The sequence below is a fragment of the Raphanus sativus genome, chromosome 4 (assembly GCF_000801105.2).
Source record: "Raphanus sativus cultivar WK10039 chromosome 4, ASM80110v3, whole genome shotgun sequence".
Lineage (NCBI taxonomy): Eukaryota > Viridiplantae > Streptophyta > Magnoliopsida > Brassicales > Brassicaceae > Raphanus > Raphanus sativus.
In genome coordinates, this window is record NC_079514.1 from 4075174 (window position 1) to 4097371 (window position 22198).

At 40.0% G+C, this 22198-nt stretch overlaps 7 protein-coding genes, 1 non-coding gene and 2 pseudogenes across 9 annotated transcripts; 6 read left to right on the top strand and 4 right to left on the bottom strand.

Moving 5' to 3' along the window:
* The first annotated feature begins 119 nt into the window (after positions 1 to 119).
* LOC108853402 (probable WRKY transcription factor 34) lies at positions 120 to 2074 on the top strand. Its single transcript, XM_018626817.2, has 4 exons — positions 120 to 437; positions 517 to 1115; positions 1206 to 1349; positions 1452 to 2074. The coding sequence occupies exons 1-4, from the start codon at positions 120 to 122 to the stop codon at positions 1975 to 1977; spliced, it is 1587 nt and encodes a 528-aa protein (XP_018482319.1). The 3' UTR covers positions 1978 to 2074.
* Positions 2016 to 4468, bottom strand: LOC108852833 (COP9 signalosome complex subunit 6b-like). The gene is made up of 9 exons (XM_018626312.2): positions 4105 to 4468; positions 3940 to 4028; positions 3691 to 3784; positions 3499 to 3560; positions 3339 to 3417; positions 3158 to 3250; positions 2830 to 2930; positions 2644 to 2699; positions 2016 to 2311 (listed from the first exon to the last, which is right to left on the bottom strand). Exons 1-9 carry the CDS (start codon positions 4406 to 4408, stop codon positions 2218 to 2220), a joined length of 972 nt encoding a protein of 323 aa, XP_018481814.1. The 5' UTR covers positions 4409 to 4468; the 3' UTR covers positions 2016 to 2217.
* A 780-nt stretch (positions 4469 to 5248) lies between these two features.
* LOC108849276 (uncharacterized) lies at positions 5249 to 6420 on the top strand. Its single transcript, XM_018622826.2, has 2 exons — positions 5249 to 5796; positions 5905 to 6420. Exons 1-2 carry the CDS (start codon positions 5435 to 5437, stop codon positions 6365 to 6367), a joined length of 825 nt encoding a protein of 274 aa, XP_018478328.1. The 5' UTR covers positions 5249 to 5434; the 3' UTR covers positions 6368 to 6420.
* Positions 6421 to 6506: 86 nt separating this feature from the next.
* Positions 6507 to 8573, bottom strand: LOC108849277 (RGS1-HXK1-interacting protein 1). The gene is made up of 8 exons (XM_018622827.2): positions 8259 to 8573; positions 7946 to 8012; positions 7604 to 7681; positions 7427 to 7479; positions 7197 to 7333; positions 7038 to 7102; positions 6793 to 6851; positions 6507 to 6715 (listed from the first exon to the last, which is right to left on the bottom strand). The coding sequence occupies exons 1-8, from the start codon at positions 8499 to 8501 to the stop codon at positions 6626 to 6628; spliced, it is 792 nt and encodes a 263-aa protein (XP_018478329.1). The 5' UTR covers positions 8502 to 8573; the 3' UTR covers positions 6507 to 6625.
* Positions 8574 to 8688: 115 nt separating this feature from the next.
* Positions 8689 to 10307, top strand: LOC108848672 (E3 ubiquitin-protein ligase SIRP1). The gene is made up of 2 exons (XM_018622094.2): positions 8689 to 8847; positions 9071 to 10307. The coding sequence occupies exon 2, from the start codon at positions 9096 to 9098 to the stop codon at positions 10107 to 10109; it is 1014 nt and encodes a 337-aa protein (XP_018477596.1). The 5' UTR covers positions 8689 to 8847; positions 9071 to 9095; the 3' UTR covers positions 10110 to 10307.
* A 379-nt stretch (positions 10308 to 10686) lies between these two features.
* Positions 10687 to 10760, top strand: TRNAI-AAU (transfer RNA isoleucine (anticodon AAU)). The gene has a single exon. It is a non-coding gene; the product is annotated as a tRNA-Ile (tRNA).
* Positions 10761 to 10894: 134 nt separating this feature from the next.
* LOC130511875 (uncharacterized) lies at positions 10895 to 12954 on the top strand. Of its 2 annotated transcripts, none has more exons than XM_057009669.1 (7): positions 10895 to 11243; positions 11335 to 11411; positions 11574 to 11708; positions 11814 to 11868; positions 11961 to 12048; positions 12270 to 12368; positions 12447 to 12954. In XM_057009669.1, exons 1-7 carry the CDS (start codon positions 10969 to 10971, stop codon positions 12600 to 12602), a joined length of 885 nt encoding a protein of 294 aa, XP_056865649.1. In that variant the 5' UTR covers positions 10895 to 10968; the 3' UTR covers positions 12603 to 12954. The 2 variants fall into 2 exon arrangements, with proteins under 2 accessions (XP_056865649.1, XP_056865650.1); XM_057009670.1 differs by having other exon boundaries at positions 10896 to 11243; positions 12465 to 12954.
* Positions 12955 to 12981: 27 nt separating this feature from the next.
* On the bottom strand, positions 12982 to 14651 carry LOC130510921 (F-box/FBD/LRR-repeat protein At4g26340-like; annotated as a pseudogene).
* A 132-nt stretch (positions 14652 to 14783) lies between these two features.
* Positions 14784 to 17459, bottom strand: LOC130510619 (subtilisin-like protease SBT3.18; annotated as a pseudogene).
* A 2996-nt stretch (positions 17460 to 20455) lies between these two features.
* Positions 20456 to 20888, top strand: LOC108836679 (arabinogalactan protein 13). Its single transcript, XM_018609803.2, has one exon. The coding sequence runs from the start codon at positions 20481 to 20483 to the stop codon at positions 20697 to 20699; it is 219 nt and encodes a 72-aa protein (XP_018465305.2). The 5' UTR covers positions 20456 to 20480; the 3' UTR covers positions 20700 to 20888.
* The last annotated feature ends 1310 nt before the right edge of the window (positions 20889 to 22198 follow it).

Below are 22198 nucleotides of genomic sequence, written 5' to 3' on the forward strand. Positions count from 1 at the left end.
TATGTTCTTTTTGCTGATTTTGAGTATGTCCTATTGGCTGTGTAGGTAACTTCATTTGTTCCATTATCACATTTCAAGTTAAGCCCAAAGTTGAAGCTGAATCTCTTGGGTTTGTAACAATGCCTGGTTTTGATGGTAACTTTGCTGTGATGGGACAATGGTTAGACCCTAGTCCTAACCACAAGAAGAGATCCAAAGCTGAACTCGATAGAGAGGTATCTTTAGAAGACATGGAGAATTTTATGCAAACAAGCACTCAAGAGAAACCGTGGTATTCACGCAATGGTCTTAGCGAAAGGATTGCTGCAAGAACCGGGTTTAAAATACCAAATTTAAAGACACAGAGTATTTTTCCATCTCCATGTTTAGCCATCTCTTCTCCTGGTGTTAGACCAGCAACTCTGCTCGAGTCTCCTGTTTTCCTCTCAAACCCTTTGGTAACATTTCATCATCGTCTTCTATGTTGCTTTTCTTGTGTATTTATGTCTAAACTCTCTTTATTACTTGTAAGCGCAGATATCTCCGACAACCGGAAAGCTCTCATCACTAACTTTAGATGAAACTAAGGATGAATTCACTGACGACATTGCCACATCCTTAGCCTTGAGCCTCGATCCTACAAAGATCGGGTCAGAACCCGATGAGTCCCAAGCACATGACAGTGGTTTAGGAGACTCGATGAGATCGAGTGGTGCAGCTGAAGATGATGGATACAACTGGAGGAAATACGGACAGAAGCTGGTTAAAGGAAGCGAGTATCCACGTAGCTATTACAAGTGCACACACCCGAAGTGTGAGGTCAAGAAGAAGATTGAACGGTCCCGGGAAGGGCATATTACAGAGATGATATACGTGAAAGCTCATAACCACACTAAACCTCCTCCAACAAACCGCCGTTCAGGCACTGGACCATCCGGTGCAGGCGATGACATGCAAATAGATGGTACTGAACAAGCAGGTTTTGCTGGATCAATGCAGGTTCAAAGCGGGACTCAGTTCGGGTATGGTGGTGTAGCAACCCATGCCTTCTCTAAATATGAAGAAGATAGTAAGTCCCACATGAGTGTTTCCCTGGGTTACGAGGGACAAGAAGATGAATCCGAGCCAAAGAAGAGGTGAGAAATTAAAAGTTGCTCTAGTAGCCGTTAAAATACTCAGAAAGACGAGATGTTCTGACGACTTCTGATGCTATTAATGTATATCAGGAAACTTGAAGCGAGTGGATCAACACGAGGAACCCGTCAGCCAAAAGTCGTGGTGAAGACCACAAGTGACATTGACATCCTCGAAGATGGCTATCGCTGGCGCAAGTACGGGCAAAAAGTCGTCAAAGGAAACCCTAATCCAAGGTTCTTGTATTCAACTACTCTCTTATGTTATGTTCTGTTCTTTCCCTCTGTTGTAGCTTTGGCCCCAAGAATGTCCTCACAATCTGTTTCCTAATGAATCAGGAGTTACTATAAATGCACAAGCAATGGATGTACTGTAACTAAGCATGTGGAGAGAGCTTCTAATGACCTCACGTCCGTACTAACCACTTACATAGGCAAGCACAACCATGAAGTACCAGCTGCACGCAACAGCAGCCAAGTCAGTCCAGGCAGCTCAGGGACCCTCCAAGGCGGTTTAGCTACTCAGGCCCGCAACGAAAATGAGCACTATCCAATGCCACACAGTAGCTCTGAGGGACTGGTCACAGCCAATTCATCACTATTCGACTTCCACCCACAGCTAAGGCCTCCTTCAGGTTTCTCGGTTTACTACGCGGACCAAGCCGAGCTTTCGGATATCTCAGTGTCTGGTTTAGCTATCGGGCAAGAGAGATTTACAAGCCTGGTAGATCCTGCCATTGGTGATCCAGCTGGGCTGATGTTGCAGTTAGCATCAGAGCCGAAGGTGGAACAAGTTTCACAACAGGAACTAGGATATTCGTGGAGCTCATTGATAGATATAATGAGTAGATTACAACAAATATGAAACGAATCTCTATGTTCTCGATTGGTAGTCTTTTTTGAATAAATGGTTCTTAAAATTGAGGGAATCAAAAAGATATAGGAGGCAAAACATTAGCAATCTAAACTTAGCTTTTATCTAAACAAAGCTTTTAGCAAAAAGAAGAACGTCATTAGCTGTTTGATTCACAAAAGTGAAATGCATTGAAATCTATTTTTTTTCCTCAGAAACCCGCTATAAAGGGTTCTATGCTGACACTAATCTTTACATGAACGGAATCATACCGCCTGTTCTACCGCCTGTTCTACTCTTCTTCGCGTATGCAGTTTTGAACTTGTCAACCACCTCGTTCATGTTGCTGCAGGTTGAAACAAAGAGTAATCAAATAGAAGAAGGATTCATTTATGACATTTTTTTTTGTTGTAGCCGCCATTTTTCTCAAGGTGTACTTATAGCATATGATTAGATAAAAAGAAAATTTATATTCCCTAAGCTCCTACATGCTCACTATCTTAATTATAGTAAGGATGGTTGAGCAAGGTCCTAGATTTAGTTCTTAACCTAAATAAATAAAACGATCCTCGTTTTCAGCCTATAGCAAGTACATGGTTACTTCAGCCGTCTTTGTGGTGTAAGATATTGCACTGTATCAACCAATGGACAAACATTACAGCCATGTAGAGCACATACCTGGTACAGTTTGTGATCATTGCTAGATAAGACATCAGCAACTTGTCGTTGTACTCCTGCAAATCAAAAGAACGTCATATATATACAGAATAATCAGAACAACAAGCGACATTAAGAGCTCAAGAGAATCAAATGTCAGTCTTTTAAGGAACACACACAGCTAGAGAACGGTAAGGCAACACTTACCATCAAGAATTTATCATTGAACTTTTCTGAGTGTGCAGCAGGCAAACTTCTGAGCAGACTAGATGCTTGCCTCAGAAGTGAGTTGTCGCAGGGAATATCACCTAGATGCAGAATCACACAAGCAATTAGAAACTCAGGGACACTTGAAACCAAATAACTACATTACTTTTTGTCAATATAATCGTCTAACCAACCCCCTTTTCAATTCCTTTTTCAGCGTTTGAAAACACAGCCAACACAAATATTCCATCGATGATCAAGGACTGTCACAAAACTCTACGAACAAATTGAATAGGGAAAGACTGGAGTATGAAAGAATACAATATACCTTTCTGCATTGCGACAAGATACTGAAAGAGCACTCTGATTCTGCTATTGAGCATCTTGATGGCACTGTGTATGCCAGTAAGATGAGCAGCCACTGCACAACATCTAGGAATCAGACTAAACTCCACAGGAATGTGTAAGAAAGACTATGATCGATATGGAAAGGCTACAACAAGGCTTACATTGGGTCGCTGCTGAGCCTCCATCTGATGGCTTAAGATGTGCAACGTGATCAACCGATATTCTTTCAGCTTCGACTGTCTGCACATATTACAACCATTATTAAAGGTCCACTCTCATATTATATTTGATCATTACAAATCAAGCGGTTTAAGAACATACCTCAATCGTGTAGCTTGCATTCACGAAAATTGGTTGGGCAATCCCATCAATGACATGGAACTCTTAAAAAGATTTGAAAACAAGTCAAATCACATGAAATTGGATCAAAAAGAATAAAATCGTTAAAACATTCAAGAACAGAAACTAGTTATGCATATCTACAATGTACTTTGTAGAGAGTAAAAAGCTTACCACTTTCATAGATAGTCACAGGGAGATCCTTCTGTGCGTGATTGGTAGCCGGATTGAGAAGAACATAAACCGGAGATTCATTAATGTCCATCAGCTATTCAAATACAAGATACGATCAAAACTCACACAATCAGTACACTCAAAACGTTAAAAATCAACAAAGGAATCTGCACTCGCACAATCAGTACAACGAGACCTAAAAAGCTAATCACACAAACTAATCAACAGTGGAAGACTTGAAACACTCACAGCTTTGTGGATATGCATATCAGATTCAACAGCGTCTCTTCCCGTAGAGTACCATCCCAATATGTAGAAGCCAGGGAACACCTTCTGATCTATAACAGCCGCAAGGAAACAATCATCAAACAATCGAATCAACAAAGTAGCTAGAGACGATTCGAGAGAACTTACAGAGCTCTTGCTTCTTCACGAGGAAGGATCTATCAAGGGAATCGGATTTAGGATCGAACACAAGCTCGAAGCTATTGAAGATCTCAACCGTTCGGCCTCTCTGCGCACCGATCACGCAGCCGTAAACCCTAACGTTCTGCGGAGACGTCGCGCCGACTTTGGTGGTGGTGTGGATGTTCCTGGTCGCGCAGGAAGAGGATGGAGGGTTGAGCTGAGTTTTGACCCTGGTGAAGTGATCGGAGATGTTGAGCATCACTAAGGGGTGGAGCTTGAAGGTGAGGCCGCTTGAGGAAGAAGGCGCCATTGGTTTCGTCTAGAGAGATTTTTTTTTCCTTTTCCCGGTGCTTTGTTAGTTTATGTGCTTCGTAAAATCGGGTCTTAAATATGTGTCCTCCGTTCGGGTCTTCATATGGGCTTCGGCTGGTGGTCTTTCAAGCCCATCTCATTATTTTGGTAAAAGTTTTTTTTTGGAAACAATACAAACTTTTATAATTGTTTTCCTATTTCAAATTAACTATTTATTGCATTCCAGAATAAATTTGAATTTCTATAGATATGGTTGGGTATTTTCTGTTTCATCCAGTTTTAGAATACAACAAGTGATATAAATATCTTTAGATTTAGTTTTATTTAATTGTATGTTGTATATGGTATTATCTTAGCTAGAAGGTTTGTTTTAAATACTAAAGGACATTTTTTTGGATTCCACCGCCACCCAAAGGATATTTTATGTGCAATTTAAAAGTATGTTCCGTTTTGTAAGGTTTTATTTTTATAAATTTGTATTATTTGTATATTAAATAAAAATTATACCAACTCAAGCAGTAAAGTTAAGGGTATTACCTTAGTAAACAGGAGTAATGAGTCTAACTTTCACTAAGAACAAAATCTCTTTATCTATGCACGTACATGCTTAGCATAGAATGTCAAAAGAAAATGTTACTAAACCTACGTCCCAGGCATCGTTTGAATTTTTTTCACGCATGCTAGAATAAGTGATTAATAGACTGAAACAATTGTGTTTCCTTAACGATTGGATAAATATATCCTTCGTAATCAATGTTTGAGATAAGAAAAATCACAAAGAATGGTTCGGGAAACAGAACATTTATATAATACGTGAAAGATGCTAAAAGAGAACCTCGTGACCACCAATGGCACTTTTCTACGTGACATACATTAAAACAAACTATACTTATATTTTACCCCAAACTTAAATTAACTCTCGCTCACCACCTCCAAATTCATTCCACTCACGCCACACACCATTACACCATCCAGACCTTCACCACCAGTTTCAAATCGTTAAGGCAATATCCCAAACAAAACAATGAAAGATCTATCTTTCTTCTTCCTCAAGAAACACTTTCTCGCCTCGAGAATGCGAGGACGAGGTACACGTAGCGGCTTTGCGAGCTCTTGTGGTGGCGATGGCTCGACTTCCACGCTAAACCAACATCAAAGCATTGATGTGAGACCATCCATCACACCTGAAAACACTCCTTTTGGTGGAGGGTCTCCGAGAACGTTGGAGGATATGATACTTCAGCTAGAGGTTGAAGAAGATCTTGTTCGGAGAGCTAGGTTACGTGAATCTTACTACGGTTCTTTTGATAATGGCGACGACAATGATGATGATAACTTGTATCAACCCGTTCGAATGTCATGCGTTAACAGTTCCGATATCATGAGGTACGTCATGGTTATATAGTAATCACTCATCATAGCCATGAATTCTAACGAATAGTTTCATATAGGACAAATATAATATAGTTATGTTTTATTTGCTTTGCCGTTAAGGTCGGCGAGGAACGCGTTGAACCAGTACCCACGTTTCTCCCTGGACGGTAAGGATGCGATGTACCGGTCGTCATTCCAGCGCCAGCTAGGCGCCGGTGCAGACGTGGTGAGACATGGTGGGCCTAGATCAAACTGCGAGGACGAACGGAGCCAGACAAAACGGCTGCCTCGGACTGTGGCTGGGGAGAGTGTAGTGTGGTGTGAGACGGGGGTAGTTGCGAAGCTGATGGGTCTGGAGATGGTACCGGTTCCGGTCAAGGGTAGAAGGGGAAAAGATAAGTTGGGGACTCTGCTCAAGAGAGAGCGTCTAAGGAGGAGAGATCAGACTCTCGACATTAACGGTCTCAATGGTCAGACCACCGAAGCTTCACGCTCTTCTGGAGGGTGTAAAGCGATGAGACCGAGCAGAGCGGTCGGTTCACCTAGTCGCGTGGGTGGATGGCCCACACTCCGTTTCCCATAGGGTTAAGTTTCAATACTAGTTATGTGACTAGGCTTTAACTCCTCTAGAAAACCTTCTTGTCAACTATTACTGATTGATTCAGTAACTTTATATATGTTTTCTCATAAATCACGAGCAAATAAGCTAATGGTCTCAAATATCAGGAAAAGAAACACTATCTCAAAATAAAGATTTGGATTTAGACAGAGTTAGATGTTTATTGACGAGAAATCTTGCTTGAAATACCTTGGGAAAAAAAATCAAGACTTGTGTTGTATATCAAACGGGAACTCCTAGCTCAGACATCCCCATGATTCTTTTGTTCAATGCAATCCTCTTCAGTCTCAAGAGCGAAGTCATAGAAGCCACCTAATGATTTAAAGACAAGATAATGTGAATGAAAGTTCTTTGCAATGAAGCTTAAACATAGAATACAATAGACTCACTTCGGCTCTAAGCTTGATAGCTTCCCTCCCAGGAATTTGCCGCAGTCCATCCATTAAATCTGCATAGAATACAAGTTTCTGTGTAAATTCAGATCTGATGTAGGTGACATTATCAAAGTAGATTATACATACATCATGGTACATGGATCTAAACTCATTAACAAATTCTACAGTGACACAGGGAATAAATAAATACTACTAATGGAAGGTGGAAAGGTGCAAAAAAATATGTATATTGTTCTTACCTGCAGCTTGGCATTCACAATTGTGAACGGACTTAGCAAGACGATGTATATTGTTTCCAGAGTCCCTACAGACAATGACAGTAATTAGCCTTAACAACGCAAGTGAAGTCAATTAAGTAAAAAAAAAAAAGTGGGTCTGAAGATGTTGTTAAAGAATACATGAGTTCAGAAAGACCGCGCTTCATATCCTTCTCTGCTAAAGCCGACCTCTCTAGTAATTTACTGCTCTCCTTTTTCATCAAGTCTACAGACATGTTCAGCTCCTGGACATGCTTCTCAGCTCTCAAGAACTGTGCCTGAGGAGATGATTTAAGTGGTTAAGAAAAAAAAGAAAGGGGACACAAACGAGAGCAGCTAACTAAATTTGAAGTCAGTGGCACGGTAGATACCTCTTCGCTCTGAAACCGGCCGAGTGTACGACGAAACAAGAATCTTCTAGGGCCTGCAATAAGTAGTACCATAGAAAATTAAATTTAAGATGAATCTAAGAAATAAATACTTTTTGGATGATACTATAAAAAGGAAAACTGTAAATGTTTTAAAAGTGAAAAGAGAAGAGGTGATACCTCGCATAAGAACAAGACCAGCAGCTAGACCAATCCCAGCAGCAGCAGCCGGATGCTCCTTTGCGTTTATCAATTCTTCTGCAAAGAAACGAAAAAAAAAAGTGAATCAGATTTATGATTGATTCGCCATTAAAAATCTGGTTAAGCATGCGAGAATTGATTATCAGGACCGTGAGGAAGATTCTAGCTTTACGGAGGACACTCATTACAAACTACAAATGAAGAGTTCCGGAAACTAACTGTTATACATCAATGCCCCGACGTCAAACGTATCCCTAAGCAAGTAAGCAAGTAAACTAATCTACAAGCATAACTTGTGATGAAAGTTAGGCATCAACTTACCAGTTACTTTGCTGAAGAAAGCATTCTCATAGGTCTTATACTGAGTCAAAGCATGTGGAACAAAATCCTGTAATTTCCAGAAAGAAAGAAAAAAGTAACGCCATTGTGATCATCTAAAACAGATATAGGTCTACTCCATAACGTTATCTTTAAGCAAACAATGCCTCAGCAATACATTGAATATCTCTGAACAAGAACACTCACATTTTGAAAACAATAAAGTTCCTTCCTAACGCTGTGGCTCCACAACAACTCAAACACTATCTAATCTGAAGAGAATCGTTGTTAAAGATCTCGAAGAGAGATGATAAACCTGTATAGAGCGGAACTGAGAGGTGGAGTTTTCACGGAGAGAACGAGCGGAGCGAATGGCGGAGTCCGTCGATTCCTTCACCGTACGCTGGAAACCATCCACCCATTTCTCTGCTCCTCCTCCTCCTATGGCTTCCTCCACCGAATCAACCACCCCGATCGATGTATGCTCCGTCGCATCAGAACCAGTTGGATTCGCTGGAGCCGATTCGTCGGTAACGCCGGTTGCTTCCGTTTCGCTCATCGTCGGAGATTTACCACTTCTTTTTTGTCACCTAGACGACGAGCCTTCTCCTCCTCTTTCAAGTTCAACGCCGGTTCGTTTCGGTTCAATTTAAAGTTCAGTTAGACTTGGTTTACGTTGGGTTAACTCGGGTTTGGCCCATTTGATTGAAGTTAATGGGCTTTAGATTGTGTCTGTAACAAAATATATTTTCTTTCTTCTTCTGCGTCTTCCTTTCCTCTTTTCTTCGTCTCCCACCATTTCTGAGACGACGACCCCCCAGAAGATAAAAAAAAAGAGCTTCCTTGTTGGAGATCTAAACGAGGAAGATCACTTAATTTCCCTCTGGATCTCCAGAGAGTAGGAGGTAATGGTTTTGTATTTGTTCTTTGTTCGCTGGATCACTTTGTGTTTTTGCATAGGAAGCTTGATTTTCTTAGAAATCTCCTGTTGAATATGTTCCTGATGGCATGATTCTCCTCAAACGTGATTCCTTTTATTTAGATCTGCTTAAAATTGTATGTGGCAAAAAGAAAGTTGTAAACTTTATTGGGTTTGTCATCATATGTTCCTTCTTGTGGTTATTTCAGAAACGAGAGAAGGAGGAAGAAGGCAATGGCGGGTAGGTATTGGTGTCATATGTGTTCACAAGCTGTGGATCCTATCATTGACGCAGCGGAGATCAAATGTCCCTATTGCCAAAGCGGGTTCCTTGAGGAAATGAGCGGTGAGAGTAATGGCAATGGCGGCAGCAGCAGGGAGGTTCAAGACCAAGAGATCGATTTCGGTACGGACCGTGCCTTGTCTCTATGGGGTCCAATCTTGGTTGGAATGATGAGTAATCCTAGGAGACGTAGAAGGTTTCGGAGGACAGAGTTTGGTCTTGATAATGATGACGACATCAGCAGCAGCACTGTCGACAATCCTCATCACAATCGTCGTCATCATCATCATCATCGCCACAGGGAACATGATGGAGAGATTGATTTAGGCAGGGAGGTTGATTCCATCATCAGGAGGAGACGGAGAAGCTCAGCTGCGATACTGCAGTTGCTTCAAGGCATTCGTGAAGGGATTAACTCGGATCACGAGAGCTCGGACGGGAACACTACTTCTCGCTCTGCGATTGGAGATTACTTAGCTCGACCGGAGTTTGACAGCTTGCTTCGAAATCTAGCTGACAACGATCTGATAAGGCGACAAGGGACACTTCCAGCGCGGAAGGAAGCGGTGGAGAATCTTCCAACGGTTAAAGTATGCGAGCCGTTGCAATGTTCGGTTTGTTTGGAGGACTTTGAGAAAGGAAGCGAAGCTAAAGAGATGCCGTGTAAGCACAAGTTTCATAACCGGTGTATAGTACCGTGGCTTGAGCTTCACAGTTCGTGTCCTGTGTGCCGATATGAACTACCTCCTGATGATGAGGTGAAGGCTGATCTGGTGAGACCGACGACAAGAAGTGTAGGGGTCAACTTGCGTAATGAGAATGTGGAAGAGAATGCAAGGAATATTAGTGGGAGCGAGAGAAGGTTCTCGTTACCGTGGCCGTTGAGTGGATTGTTCTCTTCCTCCTCTTCGTCGTCATCAGGATCAACATCAGGGTCGTCTCAGGTTAATGAGAACTCAAGTTAAGGATTTCAAAAAAGAAGAGAAACAAAACAATCTCTGCCCCGTTTCTATATTTGTCAGGTTGAAGTACATAAGATCACTTTTGAGGAATGGAGTAGTTTCCTTGTTTGTTTTATATATTATCTCTTGCTAGGAACAAATGTTATTCTCAAGTTAATTCTTTCAAACTATTTGCACTTAGCACAGTTAAAATGATTATCATATGGATATGTTTGGTTTAAAAAGTATATATGAAAAGATAGGGAACGGACTCAGATTTATTGGAATTAATGTTGAGAGGGAGAGACACGTGATTATGGTTTTGATTGGTTGTAGTCTTGTAGACTGCATCGCACTATCTCCTTCCTGATCACGAGCCAAATGAGTAAACATCTATGTATGCTCATCACTTTAGACCCAATCATGCAACACAATTCTAGCAACAAAAACAAAAACCATGCAACACAAAAGATAAAAAAAAGTACGGAAGATAAAAAAAACTGTCTTGGGTCATTGGGGTGAGTCCTGTCCGAATGAATAGTCACAAAAACGCCTTACTAAGAAAAGTTAGGATTTATAAGTCACCATATTCAAACGCCATGGCCTATTAGCTCAGCTGGTTAGAGCGTCGTGCTAATAACGCGAAGGTCACAGGTTCGATCCCTGTATAGGCCACTTTTTTGTCTTTTAACCAAACGTTTATTCAAAATACACTCAACAAGACCGCTAAACGGCGTCGTCTGTCTTTTGCTTTTCCGACATTTTTTTTTTTTTAATCAAACACTTTTCCGACATTTTTTATTTTACGGATATCGTTATCCGCTTCTCACTAAAAAGTAAAAACACGAAGAAGAAGCAGGAGGAGAGCTCCAACACCAAAAAAATGGAGAGAACCATCTCACGCCTATCTTACTTCTCCAGCAACCTTTCACTAGACTCTCACCGTACTCTGGTTGGCTTTACTACATCCGTCGATTCGCTACGGCCAACGAACTTGTCTAGACGGTCTTCGTCGCTACGTCTGTTTCTTTCTCCGCCGAGAAGCGCTCTCCGCACGCCGAAACTCGCCGCGGGGGAAGCGAGAGATGTCCCAATGATGCCGAAGGTTGATAAGAGCGGTCGATTAAGCAGTCCCCGCGCCGCCCGCGAGCTCGCTCTGTATGTGTCTTTTTAATGAACTAGTATATGATTCTTTGATATTAGTATGAATGGTGAACCATCCATGTTGTTATATATATGATCTTGACAGTGTGATACTTTATGCCGCATGCTTAGAAGGATCTGACCCTATTCGTCTCTTTGAGAAGAGGATCAATGCTAGAAGAGGTAACACATGTTTGTTTTTGCTTCCTGCTCTCTAACCAAGTCATGAAATGTAGGAATCTCGTTATAACTTTTTTTTTTTTTTTAATGTGAGTTTTGTCTAATATACTACTATTATTTTCCCATTCAGAGATGTGATATAACTTCATGATTGGTTTTGTGCAGAGCCTGGATACGAGTTTGACAAGACTTCTTTGTTGAAATACAACCACATGAGCTTTGGAGGACCTCCTGTTAAAACTGAAACTATTGAAGAGGAAGATGAGCTTGTGCGCCTTGATGAAAATGAGTCCAAGATTGGTACGTTTTTTTTTTTCTTTATTCTCTTATATTTGCTAAAGAGATTCTCTCTCAGGGCGATTTTTTAACTATTACTTTGTTGCTGATTCCCCTGTTTCTTTGCAGAAGCAGAAGTGCTTTCAGCTCCTCCAAAGCTGGTGTACAGCAAACTTGTTTTACGGTAATCTATTAAAAACATCATATCAATGAATACTAGCTTACTCTTCTGGATATCTTATTCCCCAATATGTGTTTTCTTTCCCCTCCCAACAGGTTGGCAAAGAAACTCTTGGCTGCAGTGGCTGATAAATGGGATACTCATGTCCTCGTCATCGATAAAATCTCCCCTCCGGATTGGAAGGTAATAATCTCACTAAGGGACCACCAAACTCAAAAGCTTCATTTCTGATAATTTCCGTCCATGGACATGGCCCTTTCTTGTGGATAGCTCTCATTTCGTACTACTAGCTGTTTGCGCTAGAAGCAGCTTCTTATTTTCGTTGTGTGACTGTATACATATATATATTTTCATCTCGTACTACGGATAAATACTTTTATGAATGTTGCTGCACCTATTCTCAGAGTGCACCAGCTGGAAGAATACTAGAGTTTTCCATTCTTCACTTAGCAATGTCTGAAATTGCAGTCATTGAAACCCGACACCCCATTGTCATTAACGAGGTATCTCTCTCTCTCTCTCTCTCTCTAGCTTCAGTTAAGCTTTGAAATGCGATGACCTTGTGAACTAAACACTGTTAGAATAATGATGTGGAAAAGGCTGTTGATCTTGCAAAACGGTTCTGCGACGGATCAGCACCACGCATAATTAACGGATGTCTAAGGACATTTGTTAAAGATAGAGCACCAACACCAACACCTCAAGCTTTAGAATTGAAGCAAGAAATGTCAGTTTAAGTTAAGAACAAACTCGCATCTACGTTTGGAGGCTGGCAGACCTCAGATTTTGGTCGTCGGGACTAGCTCGCTCGTAAGTGAAGTGTTGATCCGATGATCTTAATCTCTAGACCAGGAGATATTCTGGTCCGAAGCTTTTGGTACCTGAGACTGATTTTTTTATTTTTAATAATCCACTGCAGCTCAACATGTTTATTGCTAAGAACACAACATGCCCAAAATAATGTACAATCCTAATATATACTTTATATGTAGTCGCTTTAATGTATGTGTATTTGTATGATCATCTTTCAACTTGTATGATGTATCCCATATTTTGAGAAAAGAAAAGTTGTACAATGTGTTTTATCTATTTTTTGTTACACGTTCAAATAGTTCATGAAGTAAACCGATCAACAAAAGAATTCGTCTCCCAACACAATCCGGTTCAACCAAACACAGCCATGATTAAGAAGAGAGGTCAAGAACACTAAATGTGTTATATGATTGTTCAGTCGAAAAGAAGCTGAGCCGAAGCAGAGGCTGTAGCTACAGATTCCAACTCCTTGAGCATTCGATTCTTCTCCCCCAAATTAGTTGACAGCGGAGAAAATGTAGCCGTCTTTAAACAAGTAGCATTCTTTAGTACATACGTAGCCATCTCTCTTTCTCCTTGTCTTCCTCTGTACCCGAACCACTCAAAAGCTTCAAGACTCTGTAGTAAACACTCTGGAATAGAACTCGGCGGCTTCCAAACAGTTGGGATATCCATGTCTGTGAGATATATCTAAGACCATGGACATAGTTAACAGTCAACAACAGAGTCATCAGTCTCTTTTTTTTTTGTCAAGATTCAACACACAAATATTGGAAAAATTAAACCGGATAAAAACTGTATTAAAGTGACCACTTACAAGATCAATGAGTTTCAGGAATCTTAGTTTGGGAGAATCTTGAAGCATACAAGTAACTAGATCCCAACAATGTCCAGCAAATCGACACAAGATTAGATGGACAAGCTGGTTGAAGATCATACCACGAGGATTCACAACCTGTTTCATATGCAAACTACATAAGTAATATACTAAATAATATACTGAGAGCACGATTTTTAATTTAATATTTCTATAGTTGGATATGTTTACCTTTGGAAGTGTTATCCATAGCGTAAGATGACGGACGGAAGTAAGAGCTTTCAGAAACTTGTTGTGGGTACTACCTCCTCCACTAAGATTAACATGTGCCCTTACAAGCTCAGGCATGTTTTCAATTTGAAGGAGGTTGCTAGTTGCCATACCAATACACTTAAGGTACTTCAAAGAAGGGACGTTTAGCACATACGTCCCACATGTTCTAACCACGTATAGCCTTTGTAAGGAAGGCACCACGACATTGACATCCATTGGTGGGTCTTGAAGAGACGTTTTGTTTGCGTAAGTGACAGACTCAAGGCTCAGTATTTTGAGAGACGGGAGACGCACGTGAACAGGAACATCGAGAAAAACGAACTTGGTGAGTGTCAATCCCTGAAGCGTTTCCGAGGTATATAGACTACTCGGCAAAGTAACAGACCCTTTCTTGGAATAAGGAATAACAATATGAATATGCAGCTCACGCACGTGGCGACTAAGTGCAAGATTAATCCATAGTCCAATATCTACAGAGGAACAGTCAGGGCCGAGACTCAGATGAAGGTGTTCTAGAACTGGTGCCTTGTTTGATAGGAAAGACCTATAAACAAACTGCGTGAAGCTCTTGTAGTCACCATTGTGATTTCTCTCGTCGTATGCAAGTCCTGGAACCAAAGTCCAAAGAAAACGCCATTTTTGGACAAAAGACTTGTGGCCATAACATCTTTCGTAGGGTTGATTGACAATATTCGCAAGAGCAAATCATCCGAAAAATGACTGATGTTTTTCATGTAGAAACTAGTCTAGTCTGCTTATTGAAGAAACCCAAAGAAGATCATAAACCATGGTGGTGGAGAAAAGAAAAATTAAACAACAACAACAGTTATGGTGATCACAGCAAAACTCACAGTTATTTTGCTTGGAGATAGCACTTGTAGTGATCTGAAGAGTCAGAAGAGTTTTGATCCTAATCCAAAAATTAGGTTTAAGTTTTCTGCCCAGAGGATAATAGACGATCCAATAAACCCTAGATTACCACAGTATATTTTTTAAAACGGTTAAAACGGGCCAGGCTTTCTCATAATAGAATCTTATATCCATCAGTAAGTAGTAAAGTACATAGCGACGAGAGAACATCATCTCGTTCAACATGTTTTCTTATCAACTACTTTGCAACAAAACCACTGTTGCTCAAGAACACAACCAAGGGACTTCTAACTCTATGGAACCCATTTGTCCAAACAATCTCTCCAAATACATAACGACCAGAGGATGTCTTGGTTGGCTTGAACGTAACGTAATACGAGTGTTCTTGTTGGCACTTCGTGAAGACCAGAATCCGCGGCCAGACATCAACTTCCACTCCCACTGGTCTAACGATGTCCACGAAGTAAACCGTGCTTTTGTTTGGACCAACGTTGCTTACAGTACGTTTTATGGTCCTAGTGGATCTTAGCCTCGGTATGGTAATAGATGGATAATTGAAATCAGCATTGGTTCGATAAGAGTGTGATGGAAGGCATGTTGCGGATGATTCTGAATGGAGAAGAAGCATGGACTTGATTTGTTGATCTGTATAGCCAATGTTGCACAAGAAGAGCACGTAGTCTTCCGTTCTTGTAATGTAAACCAGACCAGGATCCATTGCTTTCAATGGGTTTATATGTCCAGCACCGATATCAAACGGGTCAGTGGGTTTCATCGAACCACCAGAGAGGATCAATTCATTGCTCGTGTCTCTTGTACCCGCTGGAAACGGAAATAAGATCATATATTTATGTGTGTTGTAAGTATATAAAACTATATGAGAGCTTATTATTATAGATGAAACCTGTGGTCATGATTGCGCTTCGGATTGCAGCTGGTGACCAATCAGGGTGAGCAGATTGGAGAAGTGCCATAACTCCAGCCACATGAGGACATGACATTGACGTTCCGGATTGGAAGTTCCACTCAACAGACCGGTGGTCTCCTGGTAACAGTGTAGGCGGAGTTTTAGGAGGCCATGCTCCCAATATCCCAATTCCCGGCGCTGTAATATCCGGCTGCACAAACCAAAGACCAATATTCTCACAAAGCTGTGACATCTGACACTATCTCAAATACATCAACACAACAGTAGACTCAAACACATACAACTTATAGGTGCATCAAAAGCGGTTGTACCTTGAGAATATCAGGTGTGAGTGAGCTAGGTCCTCTTGAGGAGAAATATGCAACAGAAGGTGCTGTAATCTCTCCAATAACAGTTTTGCTCGGTCCAACTTTCACCATTGGCACTCTTCAATTTTTTTTTACCAAAAGCAATATAATGAGTTAGTACGTCAGATTAGCTAGTGCATGGAAACTTGGAAACAGTATGTGGGGGCTTACGTAGTAGGCGAACGAGCAAGATAGTTCCTGATCCTAGTCCCACTGATGATATCAACTCGAACTGTTGGGATCTTGTCTACTTCTTCCACAAGCTGTTTTGTGGGGGAGGCTGCAAATATTACGGCTGATGCGTTTGCTCTTACTGCAGCAGCTTGTGCTTCTTCGATGAACTGAACCGGACCCAGAGTAGAGAAGCATAGAATTATCATTTCATTGGCTAGTTTCTTTAACCAGTTCTCCCATTTGCAAACCCTACACACATCAGTCTTTACAGTAATACACCAATTTAACACTAATAAGCTATGAATTAAAGTGTTGAGAATATACCCTCCATCAAAATACGTTGTTGCAAGAGCTAATGTACCAATGATCTCCTGAGAAATCAAGCTCTGCCCCTGAAAGATTAAAAACTTTTTTTTTTAAATAAAAAAAAAAAACTTTTTTAAAGTTCCGTTTCTTTAGCCCACAGAGAAACAAGCTGTAACGTCAGTACCGTGAGAGTGTAACCACCATCTATAATAATGCTTGTCGGGAAACTCCGATCCATCGTCGAAGCCGCAACAGAAACCGCCCAAGGAGCAACGTTCTGAACAAGCCCAGGATCAGGCCCATCATTCCCTCCAGAGAAAACAACACTGATCCCTCTCTCCGCCGCGTGAAAAGCTCCGATATCAGCGCTGGACTCGAAAAACGGCGTCAGAGGCGGCGACGAGCCGAAAGACGCCGAGATCACGCTCACCCCGTCGCGTACCGCGTCGTCGAAAGCCGCCAAGATGTCGGCCTCCGTGCAGACCCCCTCGAGATCCTTCCCCCAGCACGTCTTATACACCGCCAGCCTCGCCGACGGAGCTCCGCCGCGAGCGGTGCCGCCGGCGAAACCGGAGACGTCGGACACGACGGATCCGACGGCGGTGGAAGCCGTGTGCGTGCCGTGGCCGAGACCATCGCGCGGCGATCTGTACTCGCGATCTCGCGTGCGGTCGAGCTCCCCGTAGGTCTCCTCGAATCCTCTGAGGTAGAATCGAGCGCCGATGAGTTTGCGGTTGCAGTGCACGTCTCCTCCGACGCATTCTCCTTTCCACGACGAAGGTATCGGTTTCGCCTCCGGCGGTTCCTTAAAACTCTCCGATTCCGGCCAAATCCCTGATCAGAAGTTAAATGTTAAGAGAGATCTGAAAGACTGAAACAAGGAAGAGTCGGAGATAGAGAAGAGACCAGTATCGAAGATTCCGACGATGACGTCAGAGCCATAGGCGAGCTGCGGCGGCGGAGGAGTATGGCCGGTGTTGTCGACGGTGAGACCTAAGAAGTCCCAACTCCTTGTTGTGTGCAGTTTCAAGCTTCTGCTCTTGAATACCGTTATGACCTGGTTCATTTCTATAGTAACTTCCCGGTTAGTGTTAACCAAAATGGTTACAATAAAATCGATTTTGAAACCGGTCTTTATGATAGGGAATTAGCAATTTAGTAACTTAGGTTCCACTGGTTTACATGTTGATGTTACTAGTTCCACTGAAACAATAATATTTGTTATTTGGCTAAGGATAACCAAAACTGAGGTACAATTTTGCCGCCATAATAAAAAGAAGGGAGTATTATTACTTGCTAAAGAAGCAGCTTGTGTTGAATTGAGTTTTGCAGAGAAGCCTGAGAAGCCGTAGGTGTAACTGTACAACATGGATCGTTCCGCATCTTCTTTGCTATAACAAGATATATAGATTAGGACATGTACTATAGATGAGTTTTTATTTTGGAGAAGGTAATAAGATAATGGAACCTTGTAAAGACTTGTGAAAGAAGATGAAGATGGTGGCTTGAAGCTAAAGCAGCGTTTTGAAGCCGGTTAGCGCCTAAATAGACAATGTAGACCTGCAAAAGAGGGTGAAGAAGACATACCAAAGGCAATCAAGAAACAAATCTGCAAATGAAATGGTTTTCATGCACCGGTTTAGGAGTTAGTGATATACATGAGAAATTGGTGTTGTTGCTTGAACTGATGAGTGAAGAACTAGTAATGTAAGAGCAAAAGAGATGCCACCAAGAAATTTTGTCATTGATGTTATAGGACCTTAAACTTGAGTGCCCGAAATTACAAATTGCTGCTGCAAAGCACTCAGATTTATACAACTAATTCAAACTCAAGTTGATATTAATGGTGTATAGGCTCACGAGTCAACATTATTCACACTTTTAGGTCTACAGTTTGTGTAATTAGATTGCTTAGAATTTCTCTAAGAGTAGGAATGTACTGAAAGACGTCTTCCTTTTGTTCTATAGCTTCTCTTTTATCATTAAATCTACAACATGTTGTTAGGGGTCGGTTTAATTGCAGCTAAGAGCCTAAGAGCTAAGCTATAACTAGCTAGTTTGATTAGAGTGTTCCTTTGTAGAGTTTTAGAGCTCGCGAATTCAATCATTCTAACTTCTACTCTAAGCTAACATTCCTACACAGTTTTGTTCCAAAGAACTAAGATTTCATCAATTAACTACAGATCAAAAAACACATACAAACCAAACAGAAGGAGGATGCATGTAATCTTCTTCCTTTTCCTGAAACGCTGCCGTATTAAGATTTAATAGTGTAGCAATCCTGTGCTTCGATCTCATGATTTAGCAAATACAAAATGGTCCATTGGACCTTGTGAAAGATGTCCAATTCCTTAAAACCAAACAAAGGGTGAAGATCTCTGAATAGTATATGGATATATCTTGTTGTAGCAAACCGATGTCTAAAGATATTATATGGATATCTTGTTTTGGTTTTATATACAACAGTATGTCTGAATATTATATGAACAAAAAACGGATCATATGCAATAACTGATGTCTAATGATATTGAAGTCAACATGGCAACAAAGGGTGAAGATATGGAAACCCCTTAACCTTTCTGTATACACAAACACAGACAATACCAGGCGGAAATCACGGAGTCATCATCTCTTTAACCCCAAAAGAAAAGAACCGAAGCAGAAACGTTTTGTGGGGTTTTAAACACTGTTCGGACATATGGTGTTCAGCGGCGGGACTGTTATGTCGGTAGCCCATATCTCGGCTGAGATGTGGCAGAGACTACGGCGGATCCCACCGTCCGAACGCATTGGCAGCAGCGAGATGCTTAGCCTCGTCTGCTGCTTCCCGCTCCAGGAGCTGGGTCGATTAGCTCTATGGCTTTTAACTTTTCTTTCTCTTCCTCCTCCAGGTTTTCTATTTCCCGAAGCTGACGAAGAGGACGATCGTGATCGCGGTTTTGTTTATGGTTCATATTCAACTGCCATCGCTTCATATTAGTATCACTTTCATTTGCATTTTGAGTGTTCAAATATCAAACCCAGCTCATATTGGTGCCTCTACACTTTGGTTAAGTAGTCTTCTTTGTGTTAATATTGGGTTTTTAAAAAAGGTTGATGAACAGTATTAGTTAGATCTTCATTTTCTTTTGTTCTCAAGTCTCAGTCTTTCTTGGTTCTGTAAGATTGGCTTTGTTTGTTTCTTGGGTCCCAAGAAAAAGCTTGTTTATACTACTTTGCAAGTGTGAATTCAGTTCTACTTCTTCAATCCTTTATTTTCTTTAGCCATTAGCACTACTGGTCTCTGTAAGAGTTTACTAGAGCATTAATTGTATATACTTAACACTACAAAATGTTAAACTCGTTTGTAGACTTACAAAGAACAAGTCATAAATAATTAACTTTATTATTTGTACTGTTGTATAATAGATTGCAAACCTTCGTTTATAAATTATGAGCACATGGTACCATCAATCAGAATCCAAATTATTTGCTTATAAAGAAACAGCAAAACAGCTCATTGGTGTACTACTGTACTCATATTCTATTATTTTCATGATTGTCACAGGAAAGAGAAAAAAAAAGTATAAACTTATGAACTGTATAAACTTTGACCCAGCCCAGCATAGAGTATTACTCCACGAAACAAACAGTAGATAACAACTAAATCTGCTGCAATGTTCTTTCCAGCTGGTATCTTAGTTGATGGTCTCAGCTGAATAACATTTTTTTGGAGTACCAGTTTTTCATTTGGTTTAGAACGCCAAAAATTTGATCATGACATTTTAAATTGATATGATCTAGATATGTTCTAAACTTCTAATGCTTTACCAATTCATCAACAGTTGCATTTTTTATAAATCTGTGGCTATAGTAAAAATTTATACTAGTTAGCTTACAGAGATCTAGTGAAAGATTGTGACTTGAAAACAAATAAGTTTTTTTCTCTTCTGAAAGAATAAAAAAAGTTTAAAAAATTGTACCAAATTGATTGATTGGGTTGGTGTTAAATACACTGTAAAGTGACACATGCACAGTTGGCCTAACACACATCCATGTGTATATATAACCCATAAATGACAACACATAACGGCACACAAACTGACATATGAACTCTTCTATTTGTTGGCTTTATCAAGAATCATTAATGGAGGCAATGAAGATGAAGCTCTTCGTGGCTGTTTTAGTGGTCGGGATGGCCTTCTCTGCCGTGCAACAAGCTACCGCCGTGGAAGCTCCAGCTCCGAGCCCTACCTCTGACGCTTCCTTGTCTATCCCGTCGTTTGTCGCTACCGTAGCCACTCTGGCCTTTGGGCTTCTATTCTAAATTTCTAAACAAATTTGTCTTTGACTTTTTAGTTTATATATCTAGAAATCATACTCTTGATTTCATATTCATCTGCACTCATATATTGTTCTAAGAATTTTTTTTTTTTAAAGGGTTAAACCCGGGTCAATATTGTTCTAAGAATTGCCACTCGAATATCAATGGAACATCTCTGTCACTTTTTATTAACCAGTGTAGTTTTTGAAACACTCTAGCATTTGACAAGTGATAAGTTAGGTAACTAGATGAAGACTATGCTAGTCGAAATATAGAGCTTAAAGCATTTTAATAAAGGTTAGAAATACATATAGTTTTAGTGGAAGGTGACAACAAGCAGACACCTTAATTAACTGTAAGCTTTATAATCATGACATCTTATAAGAAAAGTATAATATTTACTTAAACTATAACATGACTATTTTAGCCCAAAAAAAAAACTACACTAACATGACTTTTAGCTTCAATGTAGTGATTTTTAATTTTGATCATAAAAGTTGCTTTTCGTTGTTTTGAATACTCTTAAACAAGGCCAAGTTGACAAAAAAAAATATTTTATCTCAATCGAAGGTGTGGAGATGTTGCTTCTATTGAAGGTGTAGAGATGTTGCTTTCAATGGAGGGTAACCAAATAGGCAAATACTATAAACATTTGATGTGACATAATTTTGTCAAGATCGTAAGCTAGTGAATACAATGGGTTACACCCTTTTTTTCATATGGTTGATAAATCCGATATGCTGAGAAGCGTTTGATAAAAAGATCAGGGTCTCGGTGTTTAGGATGGCTATTATCCCAATTCTTTTAGTCTCTGAGCTTATTGCGTTACAAGTTGTATATGAAAAAGAAGACTTGTATATAAAAACTTTTAGAGTGTGTGTACAAAAGTTTACAGATTCATAAATGTTAATATATATATATATATTTCCTGTTCTAAACAATTGATCAAAAACATATTTATTATAAAGATAAGCAGCAACACCTAAATTATTTGCTTTGTGATTTTTAAAATTATATTTTTGTACATAAAATAAAATTATTTATACTTCAATAGATATTTCCTTTTTATGGTGTCTTTGGAAAAAATATAAAGGAAAGTAAAGTAAAATACTCTAGATGGTTGAACCCTATCCATGCATTTTGGCTTATTAGAAGTCTAGACAAAAATATTTTTATATTTAAAAAATAAATCATATTTATGGATGTTCATTTTTCTTATTTTTTATTTTTATTATTTATGTGATTTAAAAAAAGAAAATTTCTTATTAAAAACTTATTAAGCGAAAAAAAATTAATAAAATTATGTCATTAGGGATAACTTTGTAATTGTCCATTGTAAAACCTAACGTGAGAACGACACTAGAAGTGATTTTCAAATAAATTATAGAGATATTCTAAAACCAAACTTTAGTATGTAGATCAAAAAATTATAAGTTGACAAGAAAAGCTTAAAATTTTGAAAAATGACTTTCCATATTCATTTAAATTTATGTTAACATACC

Coding starts and splice junctions, on each gene's coding strand:
- LOC108853402 (XM_018626817.2), top strand. CDS start 120: ATGCCTGGTTTTGATGGTAACTTTGCTGTGATGGGACAATGGTTAGAC. Junction 1,116..1,205: donor GAATCCGAGCCAAAGAAGAG/GTGAGAAATTAA, acceptor AATGTATATCAG/GAAACTTGAAGCGAGTGGAT. Junction 1,350..1,451: donor AAAGGAAACCCTAATCCAAG/GTTCTTGTATTC, acceptor CTAATGAATCAG/GAGTTACTATAAATGCACAA.
- LOC108852833 (XM_018626312.2), bottom strand. CDS start 4,408: ATGGCGCCTTCTTCCTCAAGCGGCCTCACCTTCAAGCTCCACCCCTTA. Junction 2,700..2,829: donor TCAATGATAAATTCTTGATG/GTAAGTGTTGCC, acceptor TTTGATTTGCAG/GAGTACAACGACAAGTTGCT. Junction 2,312..2,643: donor ATGATCACAAACTGTACCAG/GTATGTGCTCTA, acceptor TTCAACCTGCAG/CAACATGAACGAGGTGGTTG.
- LOC108849276 (XM_018622826.2), top strand. CDS start 5,435: ATGAAAGATCTATCTTTCTTCTTCCTCAAGAAACACTTTCTCGCCTCG. Junction 5,797..5,904: donor AACAGTTCCGATATCATGAG/GTACGTCATGGT, acceptor TTTGCCGTTAAG/GTCGGCGAGGAACGCGTTGA.
- LOC108849277 (XM_018622827.2), bottom strand. CDS start 8,501: ATGAGCGAAACGGAAGCAACCGGCGTTACCGACGAATCGGCTCCAGCG. Junction 6,852..7,037: donor TTGTGAATGCCAAGCTGCAG/GTAAGAACAATA, acceptor TATTCTATGCAG/ATTTAATGGATGGACTGCGG. Junction 6,716..6,792: donor CTATCAAGCTTAGAGCCGAA/GTGAGTCTATTG, acceptor TTAAATCATTAG/GTGGCTTCTATGACTTCGCT.
- LOC108848672 (XM_018622094.2), top strand. CDS start 9,096: ATGGCGGGTAGGTATTGGTGTCATATGTGTTCACAAGCTGTGGATCCT.
- LOC130511875 (XM_057009669.1), top strand. CDS start 10,969: ATGGAGAGAACCATCTCACGCCTATCTTACTTCTCCAGCAACCTTTCA. Junction 11,412..11,573: donor GAGGATCAATGCTAGAAGAG/GTAACACATGTT, acceptor GGTTTTGTGCAG/AGCCTGGATACGAGTTTGAC. Junction 11,709..11,813: donor TGAAAATGAGTCCAAGATTG/GTACGTTTTTTT, acceptor GTTTCTTTGCAG/AAGCAGAAGTGCTTTCAGCT.
- LOC108836679 (XM_018609803.2), top strand. CDS start 20,481: ATGAACTCTTCTATTTGTTGGCTTTATCAAGAATCATTAATGGAGGCA.